At 43.5% G+C, this 26,302-nt stretch overlaps 1 protein-coding gene across 3 annotated transcripts in view; it reads left to right on the top strand.

The window, feature by feature from the left end:
* The window catches only part of TMEM63C (transmembrane protein 63C), a 529,797-nt gene that overhangs the window by 296,741 nt on the left and 206,754 nt on the right, over positions 1-26,302 (top strand). For all 3 annotated transcript variants that reach the window (XM_069208424.1, XM_069208421.1, XM_069208422.1), the window contains one exon: positions 719-827. In XM_069208424.1, the coding sequence (XP_069064525.1) occupies positions 719-827 (109 nt within the window). The remainder of the gene's footprint in view (positions 1-718; positions 828-26,302) is intronic.

The raw sequence follows: 26,302 nt of genomic DNA, 5'->3' as shown, positions 1-26,302 counted from the left end.
CGATGAGTCATTGAATTCCTCTCCAATTTATCCACATGAGTAACCGTGATCTTCTCTCTTCCTTCCTTACTTTTTCATCCACACCTTTTTCACTCTCACCTCTCATATCCACTCTCATTTTCATACCTACGCTCTTCCTTTTCTGTCACTCTCATCCTCCATGTTCCACACTTGCGTCAAACCCTTTTCTCACCAATTGTATCTCTGCGATATTTTTACATTTTTCTGCTACTTCCACCCAACTCTATTTGTAACTTTTCCATTACTTTCCCCTTTTCTGTTGTTTCTCGCTTAAACCTTCTCTTCTCTCATTCTTTGTTATCTCGCATACTAACCATCTTCTTCACGTAAACCTCCCCCTTACTGTTCACTTCCTGCTTCTCGCTCATATTTCTGTTACTGTTTGTGTCTTCCCATCTCCCGGTGTCTTTGCCATCCTTGTCTTCTCTCCATGTGGTGTCTACACTCTATCCTGGTGCGCGATCTCCAATCTCTACCTTGCTTCTTCTCTACCTGCTCCTTGTCCTTCTTCTGTTATCCTTCTGCTCTCACACTTTATCCTCCATCTGCCCCACATTCTGTTTTTTCTTCCATTATTCGTTTCTTACCTTCCTCCTCTCACCTTAACTCCACTCAATCTTTCTAAACTACTCCTTCCTACCCCTCTGCAATTTGCCATTGCTGGCCTCCTTCCCCTGCTCCCCCTTTTCCCTCATAGAGATCGTCTCCTCTGGCTGCACAGCATCTTCTCGCTGCTGTACTTCATCCTGACGGTGCTCTGCATGGCCCATCACTCTCTGCAGCTGGAGTACAAGGAGGATGAGAAGGTGAGCACTCTCCTACTTTAGTCACAACAGTTCACTGTGTATTCTGGCAGTTACTTTATGCCAAAGAAGTACAATATCAGGGGCTTCTTTCAAGATCAGGACCCAGGTCAGTACCTGATGGTCCTCTGGCAATTGCAGGTATACCAATTTACAGGCTCGAGCAGGGAGAACGGACAAGTCATGGCATACACACCTCTCCCACGTCAGCGGGAGGAATGCATGTGTAAGCACCTAACAAAATCGTACACAGACTGAACATGTTATTTTATTGTTTGGAGTTACTGGCACCTCTTCACCCCAAGGGCGCACGCACAAGTAAATCATACTGCAAATTAAAGGTATATTTTAAAACTGATTTTAGTTGACAGTAAATACTGTGGCGTTCACAACAATAGCAGCAGACTTGAAAAATTATAGTACATTTGAGGATGCCTACACATCTAACCCTAGCTAATAAGTATGGTAACATCAAACGTCTGACGATCTATAATGGTTCATTATTTAGATGTAGTCATCCCATGTGCATCCATTTATTTTCCAGTGTTCAGACTGTCTCCGAGTCTTCACTGCTGAATTGAGTCTCTGTAGCTCCGTTTGTTACGAGAGAATGACCTTGATGCAGATATGTGAAGAGCTTCTCGGCTCGCTGCTCTTTCTGGAATTCAAAGTTCCTCTCTCTCTTGCTGAGAGGGCTGTGAACGGTGATTTTATATCATTCATACAGTTTGTTTTGGGAACTATTAAGCTTGTGATTTTTGATATTAGGTGGGAAGAAATGTGTGAAAATCCACTTATATAGCCACATTAAAGCTGAAGTGCCCTTTTAAGCATCATACATTCAAATGAACGAATTAACTTGAAGCTTTCTATCAAAATGTACAAATTGTGTACCTCACATTATTATAATTCAACCATTGTAACTACATACAAGTCAATCAATAATTCAAACTAAATAATGTCTTACATGACTTGAGGCCTCGATGAGCACCTAAGCAAATGCACAATAGAGGGGGGGACTCCTAAGCAGCAAAACATATTACTGGAAGACAGACTGCAAGCTAACCTCCACTCCCCAGCCATCATTTTCAAAATCCCTCTCTAACCTAATTCTACATCATTACATCATACTGCTGGAACTGAACCAAGATAAAACCTGAAATATCACCACCCTCCCACCTCCCACAATCAAACAACAGGCACTACAAGCCAAATATATATACAACATGCCATCCTATGTACCAGAAAAGAAGTGTTCAGAAATAATGTTACTGATTTGCAAACTCCTCAAACATTCGTCACCTTTTTGTCCACAGATCCAGCTACCACATACTGTTCTTGTTAACTACCTCATTACAACTCCTGCACATCTCTGCACTCTCTCTCCTAGATAAACCTATACCCAGTGCTGAATTTATAAAGCAAAGAATCCCCAAAGTGCTGATCAGGAGTCTACGGCCAGTGCAACTAAACGCAGGCTCCCCGAATACCAAAGCTGGCAACCTTAAATCCATCTCTTAAATCAACTACCACACACACCTCGCCCCTTCATCTTTCTCTTGCAGTTGCCTGTTGTCTACCTTTGTGATGTTTTTCCAAATTTCTCTTCCTCCGTCTATGCAATGTGTGTGTGTTTCCCTCCCTTGTTCTCAAGAAATATTTGATACAGAAAAATAAGTGACTGTCCGCAAAAATAAGTGCTGAGGCCCCACCGGCAACCACCTTCTCAAAATGAGACCTGCTTAACCCTGATCTCCACTCTCTTGAGAAGATGCTACTACCCATCTGATGAATTCTTACTACTAGCTTAACTCTTTGTAAGTAATATTTTTGGAGTTGCATTACTAACTCCCTATCGTTACCATATGGCTCTTTTCCACCAACATTTGTCTTACAAGCTCACTAAGTTTACAGCCACACTAAAATCTGGTAATCACAGCTTCATCTATGTGATTGGATTTCTTCTCTCTTTTTCACTCCATCTTTACTCTTGTTACATTCAGGACACACCGCAGTCCTCACAAACTCGTCATCTTCCTGCATTTTCCTTACTTCCACAGGCAAACTATGGATAATTTATTTCACTCCTGTTAACAAATCACTCTTGCCCTACTTTTTAATGAGGATGATGCATTACTACGAACAACAAAAAATTCTTGCACATACTGCCTTTGCCCCCCTCACTGTACAACAATTTACACACTATCATCAGTTATTAACTCTTTGAGAAATTCTGTCCAAAAACTCAGTCACCTGTGCTACAGTAGCAGCTTCTACACTGCAGTTTTCGGCCATGAGTAAAGTCCTAAGTCCGAACTAATGTGAAACTATCTCTTTCCAGTACTCCCTTGAATGGACCCACCATACCGCAAGCATCTGCCACATTCTTTGTTTTTGCAACTAACGGTCCACTCTACTGCAGAATACATTTTAAGCACCTTGTCACTGGACGGACACCACCCTCACTGTCACTATTTTGTTAATTTGGGCCTCCCTCTTAGAATATGACACACCCTAATGATCACTGTTGTCCTGTTTCTCTTCCTCTGGATCAATAAAATTTGGCTACTCGTCCCCCCTCCCCAAAAAAACAACTAATAATTAGGCTGGGGGTAGGGTTTGCGGGGCTGAGATCATCCCTGGGAGAGGGGCTGTTTGGCACATACTCTCACCCCCCACCAAATTAATAATTATGCCAGGCTGCAGGTGATGGGGTCCCTGGGGCCAAGATCGGCCTGCGAAGGGGCGCCCCACCCCAAAAAGAAATTAATAATTAGGCAGGGCCTCAGGGGATGGGGTCCCCGGGGCCAAGATTGGTGCCCCTTCCCCCCCAAAAAACAAACAAAAAACAATTGTAGGCCAGGCCCAAGGATTGGGAAACCAGGGCCGAGATAGGCCGGGGGGGGGAGTGCATCTGGGAAAGGGTGCTGGGTGGCTATAGGGGTTGCCCTGGGGAGGGGGGGATTGCATCATTATGTACCCTCTGTGCTCGGTCTTTGGCTGTACGCAGCAAGGGGTTGGGTGGTCATAGGGGTTGGCTGTAGGGCCTGACCAGAAGCAAGGCCCTGCGGGCAAACCCCGCTGCACATGGCCAAAAGCCGTGCGTGGGGTTGGATGGGCATATGGGTTATCCAGAGGGCCTGCAGCCTACCCCCACCCCATGCACAGGCAAAGCCCCTGCATTAATACAGATCATCGCCCTTGGGAGGTGGCAGTCCTCACGGCTACGGTGGGGACTGGGTGGCCCCCGTTACAAATCAACATTTCCCCCTGGACTTGGCTCATGCAGGGGCTTGCAAAAAAAATGAAGGGCGCAAGCGCTTTGACCTGTTGTAAGTATTGTGGGCTTTTAATCACACCCACATCACACCCCTCATTTTCACTCATTCGTGGGCCTGCCTTTCGAAAATCTCTCTATGTCAATGCTTTGTTTGTCCCGCATTGAGGCTGTTTTTGTCACACCCTGCAGACTGCCCTGGTTACATGGATTATGGCATGATTGCCTATATCCTTCAGCGTGGGCAAACTATTTTTTTCTCTCTCCCCTTCAGCCCACACACGTGCTCATTTGAGTTTGTCACCTTTCCGTATTTGTGACTTTGTTTTGAATACATGTTTTTTTAGCATTCTATTATTCCCAATATATTTATTTATTTTAGCTTTTTAGGGTTGACCAGTTTGTGGCAATAAAAGTCAAGTTATGAATTTGCAATGCCAATATCTCCTACTCAAGGGAATGCAAGACCTATTGCATTACAAATCCTTGTTTTAAAAAAAAACATTTTTGTTGGATCCACGGATCTGCCGCGAATCATGGCAAAATATTTTTAACAAAATGCTTTTTAGTCCGGGGGTGGGGATCCCTTTGGGACCTCACCACCAGAGGTAAGGGTTCAGGGTGACCAGTTTTTATTTTATTTTTTAAATGTATTTTTATTTTATTTTTTTTGTTACATTTTTGTCTGGGACTTGGCTCAAGTTGAGTCCCAACATGACTGACAACACTTCCTTCTTGAAGTGTTGTCAGCCAATCACATCTCAGCACGAGATCGGGAGGAGTCGCAAATACGTCATGTCCCTGTATGTATGTATGTGTGTATATATATATATATATATATATATATATATATATATATATATATATATATATATATAAAAAATTGGATTTCCTCAAGTTTTGCAAAAACTGCTGAGCGGATTTACACCAAATAACAAAAAGGGCTCGTTCTGGACAAAGAGCTATCTTTCTGCCAGATTTGGTGTAATTCCATCCAGTAGTTTTGGCGCTATTGCTGTTCAAAATCCCTATGGGGAAAACTCATTTTGGGAGCCTCACTTTTCTGGCCCCCCTGGAGGGATTACCCTTAAACTTTCCAGATAGCAGCTGATGTGGGCGTGAATGTTTTGTGGAAAATCTAGTGAAGGTTCGTCAAGCGACATTAAAGTTATTAGCAAAACAAAAAACGCTTTTTCTATAGAAACTAGGTTCTAACTAGAACTACCTAGTGGCGACCGCCATTACGTTACATATATAGATATATGTTCGATGGCATGTGTAGCTGCAGATACACATGCTTTGCACATCCCGCCATCTATTGTTGGGCTCGGAGTGTTACAAGTTGTTTTTCTTCTAAGAAGTCTTTTCGAGTCACGAGATCGAGGGACTCCTCCCCTTTCGGCTCCATTGCGCATGGGCATCGACTCCATCTTAGATTGTTTTCTTTCCGCCATCGGGTTCGGACGTGTTCCTTTTCGCTCCGCGTTTCGGTTCAGAAAGTTAGTGAAAAACTCGGAAAATTCGACGGTATTGTTTGCGTTCGGTATCGGGTTAGTTACAACAGATCCACACCGAATTTTGAAGAGCTCTGGCGGCCCTTCAGGGTTTTCGATTCCCCGGCGGGGCCTGGTCGGCCCGACCGCGTGCGTCTTCAAGGCTAATGGAACGGACCCCATTCTGCTTCTGCCCCGAATGTCACAACAAGTATCCTTATACAGATCAGCATATGGTCTGTAATTTGTGTTTGTCGCCAGAACACAAAGAGCATACCTGTGAGGCCTGTCGAGAATTTCGGTCCGGAAAGACCTTAAGGGACCGAAGAGCAAGAAGACTACAGATGGCGCCGACAGGACAAAAACACATGGAGGAAGAAGAGGAAGCCTTCTCCATCGAGGATTCGGACTCGGAAGAGGTCGATCCTGAACGGACGCCGAAAACAGTTAGTAAGACGACGATACACAAGACTCACGTAAAGACCAGTAAAGCCCAGGGGACGCCACCGCCAACAGGCCATGGCTTAACCCGAAAAATAGGTGACCGGGCATCGGCACCGAAAAAGGGCATGCATCTGTCGAAGTCATCTGACTCCGGTCGAGATACCGGCACAGAGCACACTCGACCCCGAGACACCGGGTCAGAGCAGACTCGACCCCGAGAAACCGGGTCAGAGCAATCTCGGCACCAAGAGAGCGGCACCGAACCAAGTCGGCACCGAGAAATCAGTACGCCGAAGAGCAAAAAAGTGTCGTCGGAACCGAAAAAGGCAGCCGAAAAGGTTTCGATACCGAAACATCCGGCCTCGGAACCGAAATCAAGTTCCTACACAGAGGAACAAGGCCTGTCCTCACAAATGCAAACACATAGATTTGGACAGGAACTGGAGACAATGGAGCCAGACTACACCCAAAGAAGGCTCCACATCCAAAAAGAAACAGGGAAGATCAGTACTCTCCCTCCGATTCGAATGAAACGAAAACTTGCCTTCCAAGAGAAAGACAAGCAGCCACAGGCGAATGTGGCTAAACAAGTAACCCCGCCACCATCTCCACAACGCTCTCCACAACCATCACCGGTAGCCACTCCACCAATGATGCAGTCCCTAACTCATACAGGGATGAGTCAGGATGATCCAGACGCGTGGGATCTTTATGATGCGCCAGTGTCAGATAACAGTCCTGACTGTTATCCATCTAGACCGTCACCACCAGAGGATAGTACAGCCCACGCACAGGTGGTGTCAAGGGCAGCGGCGTTTCATAATGTCAGCCTGCATGCTAAGCCAATTGAAGACGACTTTCTTTTTAATACACTGTCGTCCACACACAGCCAGTACCAGAGCCTCCCCATGCTACCTGGAATGCTAAAACACTCCAAACAAGTGTTTGAGGAGCCTGTGAAAGGAAGGGCCATTACTCCAAGGGTGGAGAAAAAATATAAACCGCCACCAACAGACCCCGTGTATATCACACAACAGTTAACACCAGACTCAGTGGTAGTAGGGGCAGCACGCAAGAGGGCGAACTCACACACTTCAGGAGATGCACCACCTCCAGACAAAGAGAGTCGTAAGTTCGACGCGGCAGGGAAAAGAGTGGCGGCACAGGCAGCAAACCAGTAGCGTATTGCCAACTCACAGGCTTTGTTGGCCAGATATGATAGGGCTCATTGGGACGAAATGCAACACTTTATAGAACATTTGCCCAAGGAGTTCCAAAAGAGAGCACAGCAAGTGGTGGAAGAAGGACAGAGTATCTCGAACAATCCGATACGGTCAGCAATGGATGCGGCAGACACAGCTCCTAGGACTGTAAACACAGCAGTGGCAATACGGAGACCTGCATGGCTGCGTACATCAGGATTCAAGCCGGAAATACAACAAGCTGTGCTGAATATGCCATTTAATGGACAGCAGTTGTTTGGGCCGGAGGTGGACACTGCTATCGAAAAACTTAAAAAGGACACTGATACGGCCAAAGCCATGGGCGCACTCTATTCCCCACAGAGCAGAGGCACATTTCGTAAATCACAGTTTCGAGGGGGGTTTCGAGGACAAAGCACGGAACCCACAACCTCACAAACAAGGTCCACTTATCAGAGCCAATATCAGCGGGGAAGTTTTCGGGGACAATATAGAGGGGGACAATTCCCAAAAAGTAGAGGGAAGTTCCAAAGTCCCAAAACTCCACAAAACAAGCAGTGACTTTGACGTCACAAATCCCCAACACATAACACCAGTGGGGGGGAGACTAACCAAGTTCTACAAACAATGGGAGGAAATAACAACAGACACTTGGGTCCTAGCAATTATCCAGCATGGTTATTGCATAGAATTTCTAAAATTCCCTCCAAATGTCCCACCGAAAACACACAATATGTCAAAACAACACATGGATCTTCTACAACTGGAGGTCCAAGCGTTGTTACAAAAAGATGCAATAGAACTGGTACCAATTCATCAGAGAGGAACAGGAGTTTACTCGCTGTACTTTCTCATACCGAAAAAAGACAAAACTCTAAGACCTATATTAGATCTCAGAACATTAAATATCTACATCAAATCAGATCACTTTCACATGGTGACACTGCAGGACGTAATCCCATTGCTCAAACCACAAGACTACATGACAACACTAGACCTAAAGGATGCATACTTCCATATACCGATACATCCTTCACACAGAAAGTACTGAAGGTTTGTATTCCAAGAGGTACATTACCAATTCAAAGTGTTGCCATTCGGGATAACAACTGCGCCAAGAGTTTTTACAAAATGCCTGGCAGTAGTGGCTGATCATATCAGAAGGCAGTAAATACATGTGTTCCCATACCTAGACGATTGGTTAATCAAAACCAACACGCAAGAATGGTGTTCACAACACACAAAGTATGTCATAGAAACCCTCCACAAACTAGGTTTCTCACTCCACTACAACAAGTCACACCTTCAGCCGTGTCAGACACAGCAATACTTAGGGGCGACAATCAACACAACAAAAGGGATTGCTACTCCAAGTCCACAAAGGGTAAAGGCATTTCACAATGTAATACAGGCCATATACCCAAAACAAAAGATACAAGTGAAGATGGTGATGAAACTACTAGGCATGATGTCATCATGCATAGCCATTGTCCCAAACGCAAGATTGCACATGCGGCCCTTACAACAGTGCCTAGCATCACAATGGTCACAGGCACAGGGTCAACTTCAAGATCTAGTGTTGATAGACCGCCAAACATACACCTCGCTTCAATGGTGGAACAATATAAATTTAAACCAAGGGCGGCCTTTCCAAGACCCAGTGCCTCAATACGTAATAACGACATGCCTCCATGATAGGGTGGAGAGCACACCTCAACCAACACAGCATCCAAGGACAATGGGACACTCAGCAGAGACAGTTTCACATAAATCACTTAGAACTACTGGCAGTATTTCCAGCGTTGAAAGCATTTCAACCTATAATAAGCCACAAACACATTCTTGTCAAAACAGACAACATGACAACGATGTATTATCTGAACAAACAGGGAGGAACACACTCGACACAGTTGTGTCTCCTGGCACAGAGAATATGGCATTGGGCGATTCACAACCACATTCGCCTAATAGCGCAGTTTATTCCAGGGATTCAGAATCAGTTAGCAGACAATCTCTCTCAGGATCACCAACAGATCCACGAATGGGAGATTCACCCCCAAATACTAAACACTTCCAAAGATGGGGAACACCACAGATAGACCTATTTGCAACAAAAGAAAACGCAAAATGCCAAAACTTCGCATCCAGATACCCACAGGATCAGTCTCAAGGCAATGCGTTATGGATGAGTTGGTCAGGGATATTTGCATACGCTTTTCCCCCCTCTCCCACTCCTTCCATATCTGGTAAACAAATTGAGTCAAAACAAACTCAAACTCCTACTCATAGCACCAACTTGGGCAAGGCAACCTTGGTACACAACACTACTAGACCTATCAGTAGTACCTCATGTCAAACTACCAAACAGGCCACATCTGTTAACTAAACACAAACAACAGATCAGACACCCAAATCCAACATCGCTGAATCTAGCAATTTGGCTCCTGAAGTCTTAGAATTCGGACATCTAGACCTCACACAGGAATGTATGGAGGTCATAAAACAAGCTAGGAAACCAACCACAAGACATTGCTATGCAAATAAGTGGAAAAGATTTGTTTATTACTGCCATAATAAACAAATACAACCCTTACACGCATCTGCTAAAGACATCGTCAGCTACCTACTGCACTTACAAAAGTCAAAGCTAGCTTTTTCATCCATTAAAATACATCTCACCTCAATTTCAGCTTATCTGCAAATTACGCACTCATCACTTTTTAGGATCCCAGTCATAAAGGCTTTTATGGAGGGTCTGAAAAGAATTATCCCACCAAGGACGCCACCAGTTCCTTCATGAAACCTTAACATTGTCTTAACACGGCTCATGGGTTCACCGTTTGAACCCATGCACTCATGTGAGATACAATACTTAACATGGAAAGTAGCATTTCTAATTGCCATCACATCTCTAAGAAGAGTAAGTGAGATACAAGCATTTACCATACAAGAACCCTTTATTCAGATACACAAGCATAAAGTAGTTTTACGAACAAATCCTAAGTTCTTACCAAAAGTCATATCACTGTTCCACTTGAATCAAACAGTAGAACTACCAGAGACCTTTCCAGAACCAGATTCTGTAGCTGAAAGAGCACTACATACATTGGACATCAAAAGAGCGTTAATGTACTACATTGACAGAACAAAACAAATTCGAAAAACAAAACAATTGTTCGTTGCTTTCCAAAAACCTCATACAGGGAATCCAATATCCAAACAAGGCATTGCCAGATGGATAGTTAAATGCATTCAAACCTGTTATCTCAAAGCAAAAAGAGAACTGCCTATAACACCAAAGGCACACTCAACTAGAAAGAAAGGTGCTACCATGGCCTTTCTAGGAAACATTCCAATGACTGAAATATGTAAGGGAGCCACATGGTCTACGCCTCATGCGTTTACCAAGCACTACTGCGTGGATGTGTTAACAGCACAACAAGCCACAGTAGGACAAGCAGTACTAAGAACTTTGTTTCAAACAACTTCAACTCCTACAGGCTGAACCACCGCTTTTGGGGAAATAACTGCTTACTAGTCTATGCAAAGCATGTGTATCTGCAGCTACACATGCCATCAAACGGAAAATGTCACTTACCCAGTGTACATCTGTTAGTGGCATGAGACGCTGCAGATTCACATGCGCCCACCCGCCTCCCCGGGAGCCTGTAGCCGTTTGAAGTTGATCTTGAACATTTGTAAATTTGTAAGTATATCGCTTTAAACCACATTATGTACATACATATTTACTCCATTGCATGGGCACTATTACTATAATACACAACTCCTACCTCACCCTCTGCGGGGAAAACAATCTAAGATGGAGTCGACGCCCATGCGCAATGGAGCTGAAAGGGGAGGAGTCCCTCGATCTCGTGACTCGAAAAGACTTCTTCGAAGAAAAACAACTTGTAACACTCCGAGCCCAACACTAGATGGCGGGATGTGCAAAGCATGTGAATCTGCAGCGTCTCATGCCACGAACAGATGTACACTGGGTAAGTGACATTTTCCATATATATGTGTTTATTTTTATTATTATTTATTTATTTATATATTTTTTTAACCTTCTGGCAGTCGCCAGTAGGCAGGTATAGTTAGGACCATGTTTCCATACGATAGTGTTTTTTGACATTGGCAAAGTTTGAGGAATCTTCACGAAGTGTTGCGGGGATTCTTAATGCGCATGGAAAGTTTCAGGGTTATCCGTCAAGCGTGTGCTGAGAATAAGGGGCTCCCACCCCAAAAAGAAATTAATAATTAGGCAGGGCCTCAGAAGGTGAGGTCCCCAGGGCAAAGATCGGCGCCCCTGCTACACCCCCCCTTTCACAAAAAAAAAAAACTGTTGTAGGCCGGGCTCAAGGATTGGGTTACCAGGGCTGAGATAGGCCAAGGGGGTGGGTGCGTCTGAGGAGGGGTGCTGGGTGGTCATAGGTGTGTTTATTTGCTAATGTTATATTTTCAATTTATTTTTCATTATATGCAAGCCTACTGGAATTATGTGGCAGGAAAAGACACACACTCACATATATATATATATATATATATATATATATATATATATATATATATATATATATATATATATATAATGTTCGATGGCATGTGTAGCTGCAGATACACATGCTGTGCACATCCCGCCATCTGGTGTTGGGCTCGGAGTGTTACAAGTTGTTTTTCTTCAAAGAAGTCTTTTCGAGTCACGAGACCGAGGGACTCCTCCTATTTCGACTCCATTGCGCATGGGCGTCGACTCCATCTTAGATTGTTTTTTTCCCGCCATCGGGTTCGGACGTGTTACTTTTTGCTCCGTGTTTCGGGTCGGAAAGTTAGTTAGAATCTCGGAAAAAACGTCAGTATTGTTTGCGTTCGGTATCGGGTTAGTTACAACAGATCGACACCGAATTTTGAAGAGCTCCGGTGGCCCTTTGGTTTTTTTTTCGATCCCCCGTCGGGGCCTGGTCGACCCGGCCACGTGTGACTTCAAGGCTGATGGAACGGACCCCATTCCGCTTCTGTCCAAAATGCCATAACAAGTATCCGTATACGGATCAGCATCTGGTCTGTAACTTGTGCTTGTCTCCAGAGCACAAGGAGAATACTTGTGAAGCCTGTCGAGCATTTCGGTCGAGGAAGACATTAAGAGACCGAAGAGCCAGAAGACTGCAGATGGCGTAGACGCCGACAGGACAAGAGCGTTTCGAGGAGGAAGAGGAAGCTTTCTCTATCCACGAGTTGGACTCGGAAGAGCTCGAGGCCGAAGAAATGCCGAAAACCGTGAGTAAGACGTCGAAACATAAGACTCACGAGAAGTCAACAAAAGCCCAGGGGACGCCACCGCCAACAGGCCATGGCTTAACCCCAAAATTAGGTGACGATCCAAGGCACCGAAAAAGGGCACGCTTGTGTCGAAGTCATCCGACTCCGGTCGAGATACCGCCACACAGCAATCTCGGACCCGAGACATCGGCTCAGAGAAATTTCGGCACCGGGACAGCGGCACCGAACAAGTTCGGCACCGAGACACCACCACGCCGAAAATTAAAAAGGTTTCTTTGGAGCCTAAAAAGACGTCCGAAAAAGTTTCGGTTCCGAAACATCCAGCCTCGGAGCCGAAAACAGGTTCCTATACAGAGGAACAAGGATTGTCCTCCCAAACGCAAAAGCATAGATTCGGAGAGGAACTTGAAGCAGTAGAGCCAGACTATACTCAAAGAAGACTCCACATTCAAGAAGACACAGGGAAGATAACCACTCTTCCCCCAATTAAAATAAAAAGAAGACTTGCCTTTCAAGAAAAGGACAAGCAGCCATAGGCAAAGGTAGCAAGGAAAACAACTCCACCGCCGTCTCCACCACCGTCAGGGCACACATCACCGGTAGCAACTCATCCACTGATGCACTCCCCGACTCATACTACAATGAGTCAAGATGATCCCGATGCATGGGACCTTTACGATGCTCCAGTATCGGACAACAGCCCAGACTCGTACCCTGCCAGGCCGTCCCCACCTGAGGACAGTACATCTTACACACAGGTGGTCGCAAGGGCAGCTGCTTTCCATAACGTCACCTTGCATTCCGAACTAATTGAGGATGACTTTTTGCTTAACACGCTATCCTCCACTCATAGCCAATACCAAAGCCTACCTATGCTCCCAGGAATGCTAAAACATTCAAAACAAATCATTCAGGATCCTGTTAAAGGCCGAGCCATAACTCCAAGGGTGAAGAAAAAGTACAAGCCACCGCCAACAGATCCAGTTTATATTACAACGCAGTTAACACCAGACACAGTAGTTGTCGGGGCAGCTCGTAAGAGAGCGAACTCTCATACCTCGGGGGACGCACCACCTCCAGACAAGGAGAGTCGCTAATTTGACGCTGCGGGAAAAAGGGTTGCAGCACAAGCAGCAAACCAATGGCGCATTGCCAATTCACAAGCACTTTTGGCAAGATACGATAGAGCTCACTGGGATGAGATGCAACATTTCATAGAACACTTACCCAAGGAGTTCCAGAAAAGAGCACAGCAAGTGCAAAGTATCTCTAATAATCAGATACGGTCTTCAATGGATGCAGCAGATACGGCTGCAAGGACAGTAAATACTGCAATAACAATAAGAAGGCACGCATGGCTGCGCACGTCAGGGTTCAAGCCGGAAATTCAACAAGCCGTGCTAAATATGCCATTTAATGAACAGCAGTTGTTTGGGCAGGAAGTCGACACTGCTATTGATAAACTCAAGAAACACACTGATACAGCAAAAGCCATGGGCGCACTCTACTCCCCGCAGAGCAGAGGCACATTTCGCAAAACACCTTTTAGGGGAGGGTTTCGAGGACAACCTACAGAAACCACAACATCACAAACAAGGCCCACTTACCAAAGCCAATATCAGCGGGGAGGTTTTCGGGGGCAATATAGAGGGGGACAATTCCAGAAAAATAGAGGAAAGTTCCAAAGCCCCAAAACTCCTCAAAATAAGCAGTGACTTACAAGTCACACATCCCCATCACATAACACCTGTGGGGGGGGAGACTAAGCCAATTTTACAAACATTGGGAGGAGATAACAACAGACCACTTTCACATGGTTACATTACAAGAAGTAATCCCACTGCTCAAACAACAAGACTACATGACAACACTGGATCTAAAGGATGCATATTTCCATATACCAATACATCCTTCACACAGAAAGTACCTAAGGTTTGTATTCCAAGGGATACATTACCAATTCAAAGTGTTGCCATTCGGAATAACAACTGCGCCAAGAGTTTTTACAAAATGTCTGGCAGTAGTAGCTGCACATATCAGAAGGCAGCAAATACATGTGTTCCCGTACCTAGACGATTGGTTAATCAAAACCAACATGCACATACAGTGTTCACAACACACAAAATATGTCATAGAAACCCTACACAAACTAGGTTTCTCAATCAACTACCCAAAGTCACCCCTTCTGCCGTGTCAAACACAGCAATACCTAGGGGCAACAATCAACACAGTAAAAGGGATTGCCACTCCAAGTCCACAAAGAGTCCAAACATTTCACAATGTAATACAAGCCATGTATCCAAAACAAAAGATACAGGTCAAAATGGTAATGAAACTGCTAGGCATGATGTCTTCATGCATAGCCATTGTCCCAAATGCAAGGCTTCACATGCGGCCCTTACAACAGTGCCTAGCATCACAATGGTCACAAGCACAGGGTCAACTTCTAGATCTGGTGTTGATAGACCGCCAAACATACATCTCGCTTCAATGGTGGAACAGTATAAATTTAAACCAAGGGCGGCCTTTTCAAGACCCAGTGCCACAATACGTGATAACAACAGATGCATCCATGACAGGGTGGGGAGCACACCTCAATCAGCACAGCATCCAAGGACAATGGGACATACAGCAAAGACAGTTTCATATAAATCACTTAGAACTGTTAGCGGTATTTCTAGCGCTGAAAGCATTTCAACCCATAATAACCCACAAATACATTCTTGTCAAAACAGACAACATGACAACAATGTATTACCTAAACAAACAGGGAGGGACACACTCGACACAGTTGTGTCTCCTGACACAAAAAATATGGCATTGGGCGATTCACAACCACATTCGCCTAATAGCACAATTTATTCCAGGGATTCAGAATCAGTTAGCAGACAATCTCTCTCGGGATCACCAACAGATCCACGAATGGGAAATTCACCCCAAATACTGAACACTTACTTCCGAATTTGGGGAACACCACAAATAGATCTATTTGCAACAAAGGAAAACTCAAAATGCCAAAACTTCGCATCCAGGTACCCACAACATCAGTCTCAGGGCAATGCGCTATGGATGAACTGGTCAGGGATATTTGCTTACGCTTTTCCCCCTCTCCCACTCCTTCCATATCTAGTAAACAAGTTGAGTCAAAACAAACTCATACTAATAGCACCAACATGGGCAAGACAACCTTGGTAAACAACACTACTAGACCTTTCAGTAGTACCTCATGTCAAACTACCAAACAGACCAGATCTGTTAACACAACACAAACAACAGATCAGACATCCAAATCCAGCATCGCTGAATCTAGCAATTTGGCTCCTGAAATCCTAGAATTCGGGCACTTAGACCTCACACAGGAATGTATGGCGGTCATAAGACAAGCTAGGAAGCCTACCACTAGACACTGCTATGCAAATAAGTGGAAAAGATTTGTTTATTACTGCCATAATAATCAAATTCAACCCTTACACGCATCTGCAAAAGATATAGTAGGATACTTACTACATTTGCAAAAGTCAAAACTAGCTTTCTCTTCCATAAAAATACATCTTACTGCAATTTCAGCTTACCTGCAAATTACGCACTCAACTTCATTATTTAGGATACCAGTCATAAAAGCATTTATGGAAGGCCTAAAGAGAATTATACCACCAAGAACACCACCAGTTCCTTCATGGAACCTCAACATTGTCTTAACACGACTCATGGGTCCACCTTTTGAGCCCATGCACTCTTGTGAAATGCAATACTTAACGTGGAAAGTTGCATTTTTAATTGCCATCACATCTCTAAGAAGAGTGAGTGAAATTCAAGCATTTACCATTCAAGAACCATTTATTCAAATACACAAAAATAAAGTAGTTCTACGGACAAATCCTACATTTTTACCAAAAGTAATCTCACCGTTCCACTTGAATCAAACGGTAGAATTACCAGTGTTCTTCCCACAGCCAGATTCTGTAGCTGAAAAAGCACTACATACATTAGACATCAAAAGAGCACTAATGTACTACATTGACCACCCTGGGCTATTCTCGTGGGAAAGTGGCCACGTGGCCTCCACCATGGAGCCTCTGATGGCCCTGGGGACCGCCACCCCCGGGGGCTGGCTCCTGCTATGTTCCAGGGTGCCCACCCACCAGAAATAACTGTTTGCTGTGGCTTAGCTGCAGATCTTCAGCTGTAGCCAAGCCACAGCAAGCACTCTGCTGTTTGACAGCAGGACCTTTAAAACAGGTCCCACTGTCAAACAGCAGAGCTTTCATCTCTGTCCCCTGCACTCATGAAGGAGACAGAGATGAAATGCTTCAGCAAGCACAGAGCTGCTGTCGAAGCAGCTCCACAAAGTCTGTAAGGGCATTTTATTATAAAAAAAAATATTTTTAATATTATAAATAAGGAGAGGCCACAAGGGAGCCCTCACGGTCCCAGGTAGCCCATAAAGGACTAAAAAGTAACATTTAAAAACAAAAACACCGTAGCTGAGTGTGAAAGTCGCAGACCTTCAAACTGAGTTTTAGGTGTTCGAGTCCAGATGGAGTCATTTCAATGTTTTGTTTTTTATTAATAAAACAAATATTATATTACCATTTTGATTTTAATTTGGAAACAAATAACGCTAAGTATATCAAACATCAAAGACTAAAAAAATCTCTCTCTCCCTCTCTTCGCTCTCTCTTTCAAGCAATTCTTCCATCTACTCAGACACTTATGCACCCACTCACAGACCCACTCAGACACTCATGCTCTCACTCAGAGCCCCAGTCAGACCCTCACACACCCACTCACATAGTTAGACCCTCACTCAGTGACGCACACACTAAAACACTGACGTATGTAGTCTCACACCCAGACAGACACTCGGACAGCCACTCTACCCCCAGATACTGCCTCTCACACCTATTCTCACACCCAGAGAGGCCGCAGACCACTTCCGCAGTGCATGCGCAAATGGCCTTGCACAACATCGGTTTTGGTGGTTGGGTGGGTTGGTAGCAGGGACCTGTGGGCAACCTCTACTGTGCATGGGAGAATCCTGTGCACAGTGCAAGGTTGGGTGCTTATATGGGGTTGTTCTCAGGGCCTGGCCACAGGGCAGGTCGTGTGGCCAAGTGCCACCACGCACGGACAAAGGCCCTGGGGGCGGTGGTGGTTGGATTAACGTATAGTAAGAAAAATTACTATATGTTAGAAAAAACATAGAAAATCGCTGAAAAAATCAAAGGTTACGGAGACGTTATAGTTGGGTTCTGAATGTACTTGTACAAAACCATACAAATTCAGCAGCGATAGTTGGAGTTCTTTCAAGTAACTAAAACTCACGCCCTAAGGTAACTATAACTCGTGCCTTTGTCATGCACAGCTAATTACTCCACCTGTTATTGATGACATATTCTATGCCATCTTTCATATTCTCACTGCAACATTTGTAATACAATTGATGAGACAAATGTGCATGGTGAGTATGTGTAAATTCAGAACCTAACTATAACGTCCCTGTAACCTTTGTTTCAGAGAATATATATATATATAGATATATTTATATATTTATATATATATATATATATATATATATATATATATATATATACATACATACATTCCAATAGTGCCATTGTAGGTTTCTGTAACATTGTAAACCAAAAGGCTGAAGGCCAGGTGGTTTGGTAAGCCCACCTTGTTTTTTTTTTTCAAACCCTTGAATGGGTTTTCGGGGGGGGGGGGGCATTTTTCTGGTAGGAGGGAGTGCAGCCCCCTCCCTGAGCTTTCATCCCAGGATCCGTATTATTAAAATGGGCATGGGGTCAGGCAGCCCTCCTCTCCAACTCTCGGAGCTACTTCAGGGACTTTATCCCAGGGGCTAAATGTAAATATTAAAGGGAGGGGACATGCACCCCTGCACCTCCCCCACCAAGCCAATGATCGTCCCTAGAGAGCCCTCACCCAAAGCCTGACACATTGCATACCCTGCCCGCATGCCCCCAGACAGGGAACAGAACTTTGCTCTCATCCAGGCTGGAGCAGGTAAAAAAACATGCACTTCCCATGTGACCAGGAGCAAAATAATGTAGCTGGTTCTGCCAGCACCCTGGGGCCTCTGGAATTTTGGGACAGCTCCCAACAAGGGACTCGTGCTTACCCGGGGTGAACACCGGGGCATCCACCTGTTAAGAGCCGACTCCCACCAGGGGAGCCAGCTTCGGTCCTGGGTCTTCCCCCGCAGCTCCTAACATAAAACAAATTATGTGGGGTTCCCCATGTGGGCACTGTGGCAGCCCAGTTATTTAACAAAATAGAAAAAAACCTGTTGCCAGCTCCTGCATGGCTCTTTAGGCCGCCTGCAGGGACTCAGCGGGGTCCCTGGATCGTCCCTGTGACCCCCCCCCCAACAAAAAATAAAGATGTGAGTGTCCTCAGTGCACATCTGGCCACCAAAAAATTAGTAAAAAAATAAAAAAAGATTGAACAATAAAGGAGCAGCAGGAGCCACTCGTTTATTATTCACTGCTCCAGCATTGAGCACACTAAAATGCCCTGTCTGGGCTTGTTATTTACATTTTTATATCCGGGTGGTCCCCCTAGGGTAAGCCCCAAGCATTTTCATTATGCTGTGGGACTCTTCCGTGAGAATTTATTTTATTTTTTATTTTTTGGGGTTTGCTTATAACTTTGGAGCAGTTTGACAAATCTTCCTAAAACTTTCCAAAAACAGTTCATCTACCTCAACTTCTTCCTGGAAAGTTTTGTGGTGTTCCAGAGAAAAGGGGGGGGGAATTCCAACACAAATTTTCCCCATTCAGTTTTCAGAAGAAAAAATTGAACAGTGATACTGCAAAAATGGTTGAATGTAATTGCTCCAAATTTGGCAGAAAGCTAGATCTTGGTCCAGAAAATATGCTTTGTGTGATGTGATGGAAATATGTTCTATAGTTTGTGAGACATTAATGTTCAAAATCTGTGTGTATTAATAAGATCTAAAGATCGAAAGATAAGATCTGATTGGAGCCACCACATCAACAAAATGCCCTGTCCTGGAAAAAAAGTAAAAAAGAAATAAACATTACAGGATGGCAAGGTAGACATACCCTAACCCCCTAGGCCTTGTAGGGGAGTCCCACAGGATCCCCTGTGGGCCCAAAAGTGTTTTTTTGTTTCAGCAGTACCACAGATCTGCCGAGGATCTATGGTGCCTTAACCCCTTCGCTGCCAGGCTTTTTCCCCCTCAGGTGCTAGGCCTTTTTTTGGCTATTTGGGGCAGTTCGTGCTTAGGCCCTCATAACCTTTTGTCCACATAAGCTACTCAAGCCAAATTTGAGTCCTTTTTTCGAACATCCTAGGGATTCTAGAGGTACCCATACTTTGTGGGTTCCCCTGAAGGAGACCAAGAAATTAGTCAAAATACAGCGAACATTTCTTTTTTTTTCTTTTTTTTTCTTTAAAACAAATGGGGGAAAAAAGGGTCGCAGAAGAAGGCTTGTGGTTTTTCCCCTGAAAATGGCATCAACAAAGAGTGTGCTGTGCTAAAATCACCATGTTCCCAGCTTTCCGGAACAGGCAGACTTGAATCGCAAAACCACAATTTTGGCATTTTACTGGGACATACCCTATTTTTACTATTTTTTGTGCTTTCAGCCTTCTTCCAGTTAGTGACAGAAATGGGTGTGAAGCCAATGCTGGTTCCCAGAAAGCTAAACATTTCTGAAAAGTAGACAAAATTCTGAAGGGGTCCTTTGTGTAGATCCTACAATGTTCTCCTACAGAAAATGACAGCTGAAATAAAAAAAAATATTGAATTTTAGTTGAAAAAAACAGCCATTTTTTTCCATGGTTTTCTCTGTAACTTTTTCCTGCGATGTCAGATTTTTAAAAGCAATATACCGTTGAGTCTGCTGGACTCTTCTGGTTGCGGGGATATATAGGGCTTGTAGGTTCATCAAGAACCCTAGGTACCGAGACCAATAAATGAGCTGCACTTTGCAATCGGTTTTCATTCTATACCGCGTATACAGCAATTCATTTGCTGAACTATAAAGAGTGAAAAATAGATATTAAGAAAACCTTTGTATTTCCAAAATGGCCACAAGATAAGGTGTTGAATAACAGTGGTTATTTGCACATCTCTGAATTCCGGGGTCCCCATATTAGCATGTGAATTACAGTGCATTTCTCAAATAGATGTCTTTTTTACACACTGTCTTACATTTGGAAGGAAAAAATGTTGAGAAAGACAAGGGGCAATAACACTTCTATTCTATTTTCCCCAAGTCTCCCGGTAAGAATGGTACCTCACTTGTGTGGGTAGGCTTAGTGCCTGCGACAGGAAACGCAACACGGACACATCACATTTTTACATTGAAATCTGACGTGTTTTTTGCAAAGTGCCTAGCTGTGGATTTTGGCCTCTAGCTCAGCCGACACTTGAGGAAACCTACCAAACCTGTACATTTTTTAAAACTAGACACCTAGGAGAATCCAGGATGGGGTGACCTGTGGGGCCCTTACCAGGTTCTGTCACCCAGAATCCTTTGCAAACCTCACAATTTGGCCAAAAAAACACTTTTTGCTCACATTTCGGTGCTGCAAAGTTCTGGAATCTGAGGGGAGCCACGCACTTCCTTCCACCCAGCTTTCCCCCAACTCTCCAGATAAAAATGGTACCTAACTTGTGTGGGTAGGCCTAGTGCTTGCGACAGGAAATGCCCCAAAACACTATCTGGACACATCAAAATGATCAAATACAATACTACCTGTTTTTGAGGGAGGGCATCTGCGTTTTTGTCCTGGGCTCAGCAGCCGTCTTGGGAAACCTACCAAACCCAGACATTTCTGAAGACTAGACACCCGAGGGAGTCCAGGGAGTTGTGACTTGTGTGGATCCCCAATGTTTTCTTACCCAGAATCCTCAGCAAACCTCAAATTTAGCTAAAAAATCACATTTTTCCCACATTTCTGTGTGGGATCACCGCACCGGGACAAATTCCAACCACCCAACATTCCCCTCAGTCTCCCGATAATAGTCATACCTCACTTGTGTAGGTGGGCCAAGTGCCTGTGACCGTGACGAGCCAAAAACATGTCAAAAGTGAGGGGGAACCAAAGCACAGGTCCAAAAGGGCAGTTTGAAAAAAAAAATTTTTAGGCTGACAAGTGCAGCAGAATTTTTATCGGTATAGATGAGACAATGTTGGGTGGTAGGAATTTTGTTGATTCCTGCAGATTCCGGAAGGTTCCATCACAAAAATGTGGGAAAAATATGTGATTTACAGCGAAGTTGGAGGTTTGTAGGGCATTGTGTGGGGTGCATGTGAAGCACACCACCCTGGAATCAAGCAAATGTTTCGTTTTTAGATGTGTCTAGGATTTTTCTACATGGCAGCATCCTAAAACGTACAGCCCTCACCATTCCAAGTGGGATGATTTTGAGAGTTACCAAGCTCTCATGGCCCAAATGTAAAACCAAAACCAACAATAATCAAATGTCCTCTTGCTTGCCGTACGATAAGATGTTTTAGTATGCGGGGGAGAGCTGAAAGACTGTTTCCCCCTTCAGTTGGAGTGGGGGCATAACCAGTCCCATACTGGTTGGTAGCCACCACCCCACTATTTGTTTTTTTATTTTATTCCCTGGCATATAGTAGACTTTCTGCCCCCTCGGGGTGTGGATCTAGGGTAATTGTCCCATCTGCCAACTGGTGGGCAGAACAACTTTGGCCCTTTTTATTTGGGGTGGATGTATGGCCATACCCCCACCCTCTTATTTTGGAAAAAAAATCTTCCCTGGTCTCTGGTGGGCTTTCTGCCCCTTTGGGGGCAAATGGGCCTTCCAAAAATAGGCCAGTCTGCCCCCAAGGGGGGCAGATATGGCCAACAGTAATGTGCCCCCATGGGGAGCAGCCCTTGCCCAAGGGCTGCCCCCCCAAACAAAACACACATACACACACACACCAATCCCTGGTGTCTAGTGGTTTCTGCACCTCTTGGGGGCAAATTGGCCTAACAAAATTAGCATTTCTCTTCCCGCATCGCAATGGTAGGTGACCTCTGATGACGTCAGCACACAATCGCGTGCTGACGTCATCAGATGTCACGGGGAGGTCGGTCCTGACCTGGGGTAGGCGGCCCTCGGGGGGAGCACTAGCGCTTCCCCCGAGGGCCGGTACACCGATGTAATGGTTACGTCCATGGCACCTGAGAGGCGCACAAGTAACTATAACTGGTGCCCTATGGTGTACTTGCTCCCGCATGCACAGTGATATTATCAATGATGTCGAAGACATCATCAGTGATATAATATGTAGGGTAATTAGCAGTTCATGGCAAGGGAGGGAGTCAGTTACCTTAGGAATTAAGCATAACTGGTGAATTTCAGTGGTCTTCAAAGTTTAAAATGTTATGTTATTGAACATTTCACTTAACTATAACATTAATTTAACCTTAGGTTTCTTTCAGGGAATTTCTAGATTTATAAAAAAAAAAAAAAAAAGTTATATTTATCATATGTTAATCCAACCGCTACCAATCATGGTTGGTGGCCAGGCCCTGCAGCCAGTGCCCCACATGTAGCCCACCCCAAGCTGCACAGTGCATTTAGGTGTGCTTAGCAAGGGTTGCCCAGGTCAGTCCCTCTGGTCAACCCCCCAAACTGCAGGCAACCCCTCATCACTTATGGCTTTCGGCCATGTGCAGCAGGGGGCTGGCAACAGAGCCAGTTGCCTCTTGTAGTTATAGTTAGTACCATGTTTCCATAGAAAAAGCATTTTTTGACTTGCTATATCTTTGGCACCGTTTGACGAATCCTAATGAAATTTTACCCAAAAAGTGTTGCAGCGGGGTGATTCTTGTTACGCACGGGAAGTTTTCGGGTGATCCATCAAGCAGGGGCCGAGAAAAAAGGGGGTGTCAAAAAAGTTGCCTTTCCAATGTTAATTCCCGTAGGACCTTTGGACATGTCTACAGCCCGAACCGCTGAAAAGAATTACACCAAAGATTGCATAAAGCTAGCTTTTGGTATGCAGATTATGCTTTCACTTATTTGGTGTAAATCCATTAAGTAGTTTTTGAGAAGTGTAGGGAAATCCAAGATTTGTATATCTCTAGCTGCACCAGCTTTGCAATCATTTCACACATATTTCACGGAAGTCAGTGAATTTTTGCGAAAGCACATGCGTGACTAGAAAGTTGCGGCTGCCATTTTGTTTCAGGGAACACAGTCCCCAGGAGTGAAAATTCCAATCAAAAGTGGCATAAGGGTCAGGGTATAGGTACCCTGAACACAGGGGTGTGTTATCGTGTGTTTTTCGGGCAAACTATGGGTTTAAAATCATTTTGCATCAGTATGCACAGTATTCGTGAAAAATCGTGTATTTCCGCAAATTATTAGTAAAATATTTGCAAATGTGAAAATATTTGAAAGAAAAACCACAGACTCATTCATACACTAATTCATTCACTCATACATGCACTCAGAGACTCATGAGCCCATTCACTCGCCCACTCAGGCCCACCCAGACACTCACGCACCCACTCACAGATCCACCGAGAAAGATGGGCCCTTTGGCCAACCTGCACTACACACGGCGGGATTGGGTGGTTATAGATCTTGGCTGCAGGCAAGGCCTTGCAACCATAGCCGTGCGTGGCAGGGATTGGAATAACTTATAGTAATTAATATTTTTTTACGTTAAAAAAAACATGGAAATTCACTGAAAAAGCCGAAGGTTACAGAGACGTTATAGCTACTTTCTGAATTTACTCATACAAAACCATAGAAAGTCCACAGTTGGAGTTAGTTCTTTCAAGTAACTGCAACTCGCGCCCTAAGGTAACTATAACTCGGGCCTTCGCCATGTACAGCTAATTACGTATTATATCATTGATGAGATCTTGTATGGCATTTTTGATATTATCACTGCAACATTTGCAATAAAATTGAAAAGAAAACTGTGCATGGCAAGGCTGTGAGTTATAGTTACCCCAGGGCAGGAGTTATAATTACTTGAAAGAACTCTAAATATATCTGCTGAATTTTTATGGTTTTGTACTTGCTTATTGTCAGGCACTGGTAATATCATTAAAAAAACAAAACAGAAATCCATTGATTGAACTATAGGTTAAAGCAATGTTATATATAGTTAGGTTAGGTGCTCCAACTGTAATGTAATAAAAAAAAAAATAGAATGTCACTGAAAAAAACAAGGGTTAAATTGCCATTACATTTAGGTATTGAAAAGAGACTAGAACTAGTGTTAAAAAACCTCATATCACTGAAAGCAACCCAAGACAACATTATTCAAATTACTAAGGGATACTGAGGTCCACCTCCAAAAGCAATTTAAATAAAAAAGGGTTATGAAGGGTTGATAATGACCACATGGAGAGGGCTGGGTACATATGTCATGAGTGATGTTATATGTGCTGTCATAAGCATTGTATATTGGAGGTGAAAGTATAGTTAGTTGAATAAGCTATAACTGTTGTATTTTAGATTTTGTTACATTAATTCTTGAAATTCTTGTCCCATTTGTTTATCTTAATATAATGTCACTTTAATCATTGTATTTTTCAGTGAAAAAAAATATATATATATATGTATATATATCCTCCACCACTCCCTTTAGATATCAGGAGAACCAGCACACCTCCAATGTGCAAAACAACAGTTTATTCAGCAAAACATCCAACGCGTATCGGCAACAGCCTTAATCATGGATAGATTGTTGCTATAGTAATGAAAATAAATAGCCCAAATCCATCATAAACATAAAAAAACGGACGAAACCACCGCTCCCACACCATTTAGATTTCAAAACGGCAGCCATCTTAAGATGTTCAATTTTAACATAAATGAACAGTAATCTATACAATATTCTACTGCAAGAGAGTTAAAGTCAAATTCATATCTGATATTAATCATAATGCTTGTAAAACATTAGATTTAAAAACTTATACAGTGTAAAATACACAAATACTCATCACATGATTAAATTATTATATATATATATATCAGATAGATCTAACCTATTTCCATCAGACTTGATAACGCCCAAGTGGGCACATGTATTCCAAAAAAGCTCCTATGAATCAAAAAGAATGTATACTTTTTTTTATTTTATTTTTTTACTTTTTTTCAAAACGATTTTTTCAAAAAAGTTCTTTTGTCTTCATCCAAAGTTATTTAAACTTATTTTCAACATTTAATAAAATCTATTCAAATTTACAATGTAAACAGCGCAAGTGCTCATCACATAATTATATCTTATGTATCTACCATAGTATAAGATTGATAACGCCCAAGTGGGCAGATACAAAGGAGCTCTTATACTATTCAAAGACTGACTATAAAAGACCCACATTGCATAATTGACTGCCACCATTAACATGTACAAAACCAAATAAATTATTCTATATTGAAACACAGTAATGTCCTCATTAGTCTAAAATTTACTACTACCCTAAAAAACCACCATACATCACCCAACATACTACAAGTGAATATCAATCATCCTAAATGGATACTTAGCTCTTCACTGGAGTTCAACCCCACAGGTTCTAATGTCTCAAAATCTATTATATATTTCAACTCCATAATTCGCAATAATCGCTCTGTGTTACCACCCCTTTTAATCATCTTAACCTGGTCAATGACTACAAACCTCAACAGGTTCTCATTGCCAAAATGCTGATTGAAGAAGTGTCTAGCTACCGGATAGTTCTTGTCATAGTTCTTGATAGCTCGTCTGTGTTCAAGAACACTCTTCGTTGCACTGTGTATCATGCTTC

The sequence above is a fragment of the Pleurodeles waltl genome, chromosome 9 (assembly GCF_031143425.1).
Source record: "Pleurodeles waltl isolate 20211129_DDA chromosome 9, aPleWal1.hap1.20221129, whole genome shotgun sequence".
Taxonomy (NCBI): Eukaryota; Metazoa; Chordata; class Amphibia; order Caudata; family Salamandridae; genus Pleurodeles; species Pleurodeles waltl.
Note: the sequence above shows the minus strand (reverse complement) of the source record. Positions and strands in the feature narration are given on the sequence as shown.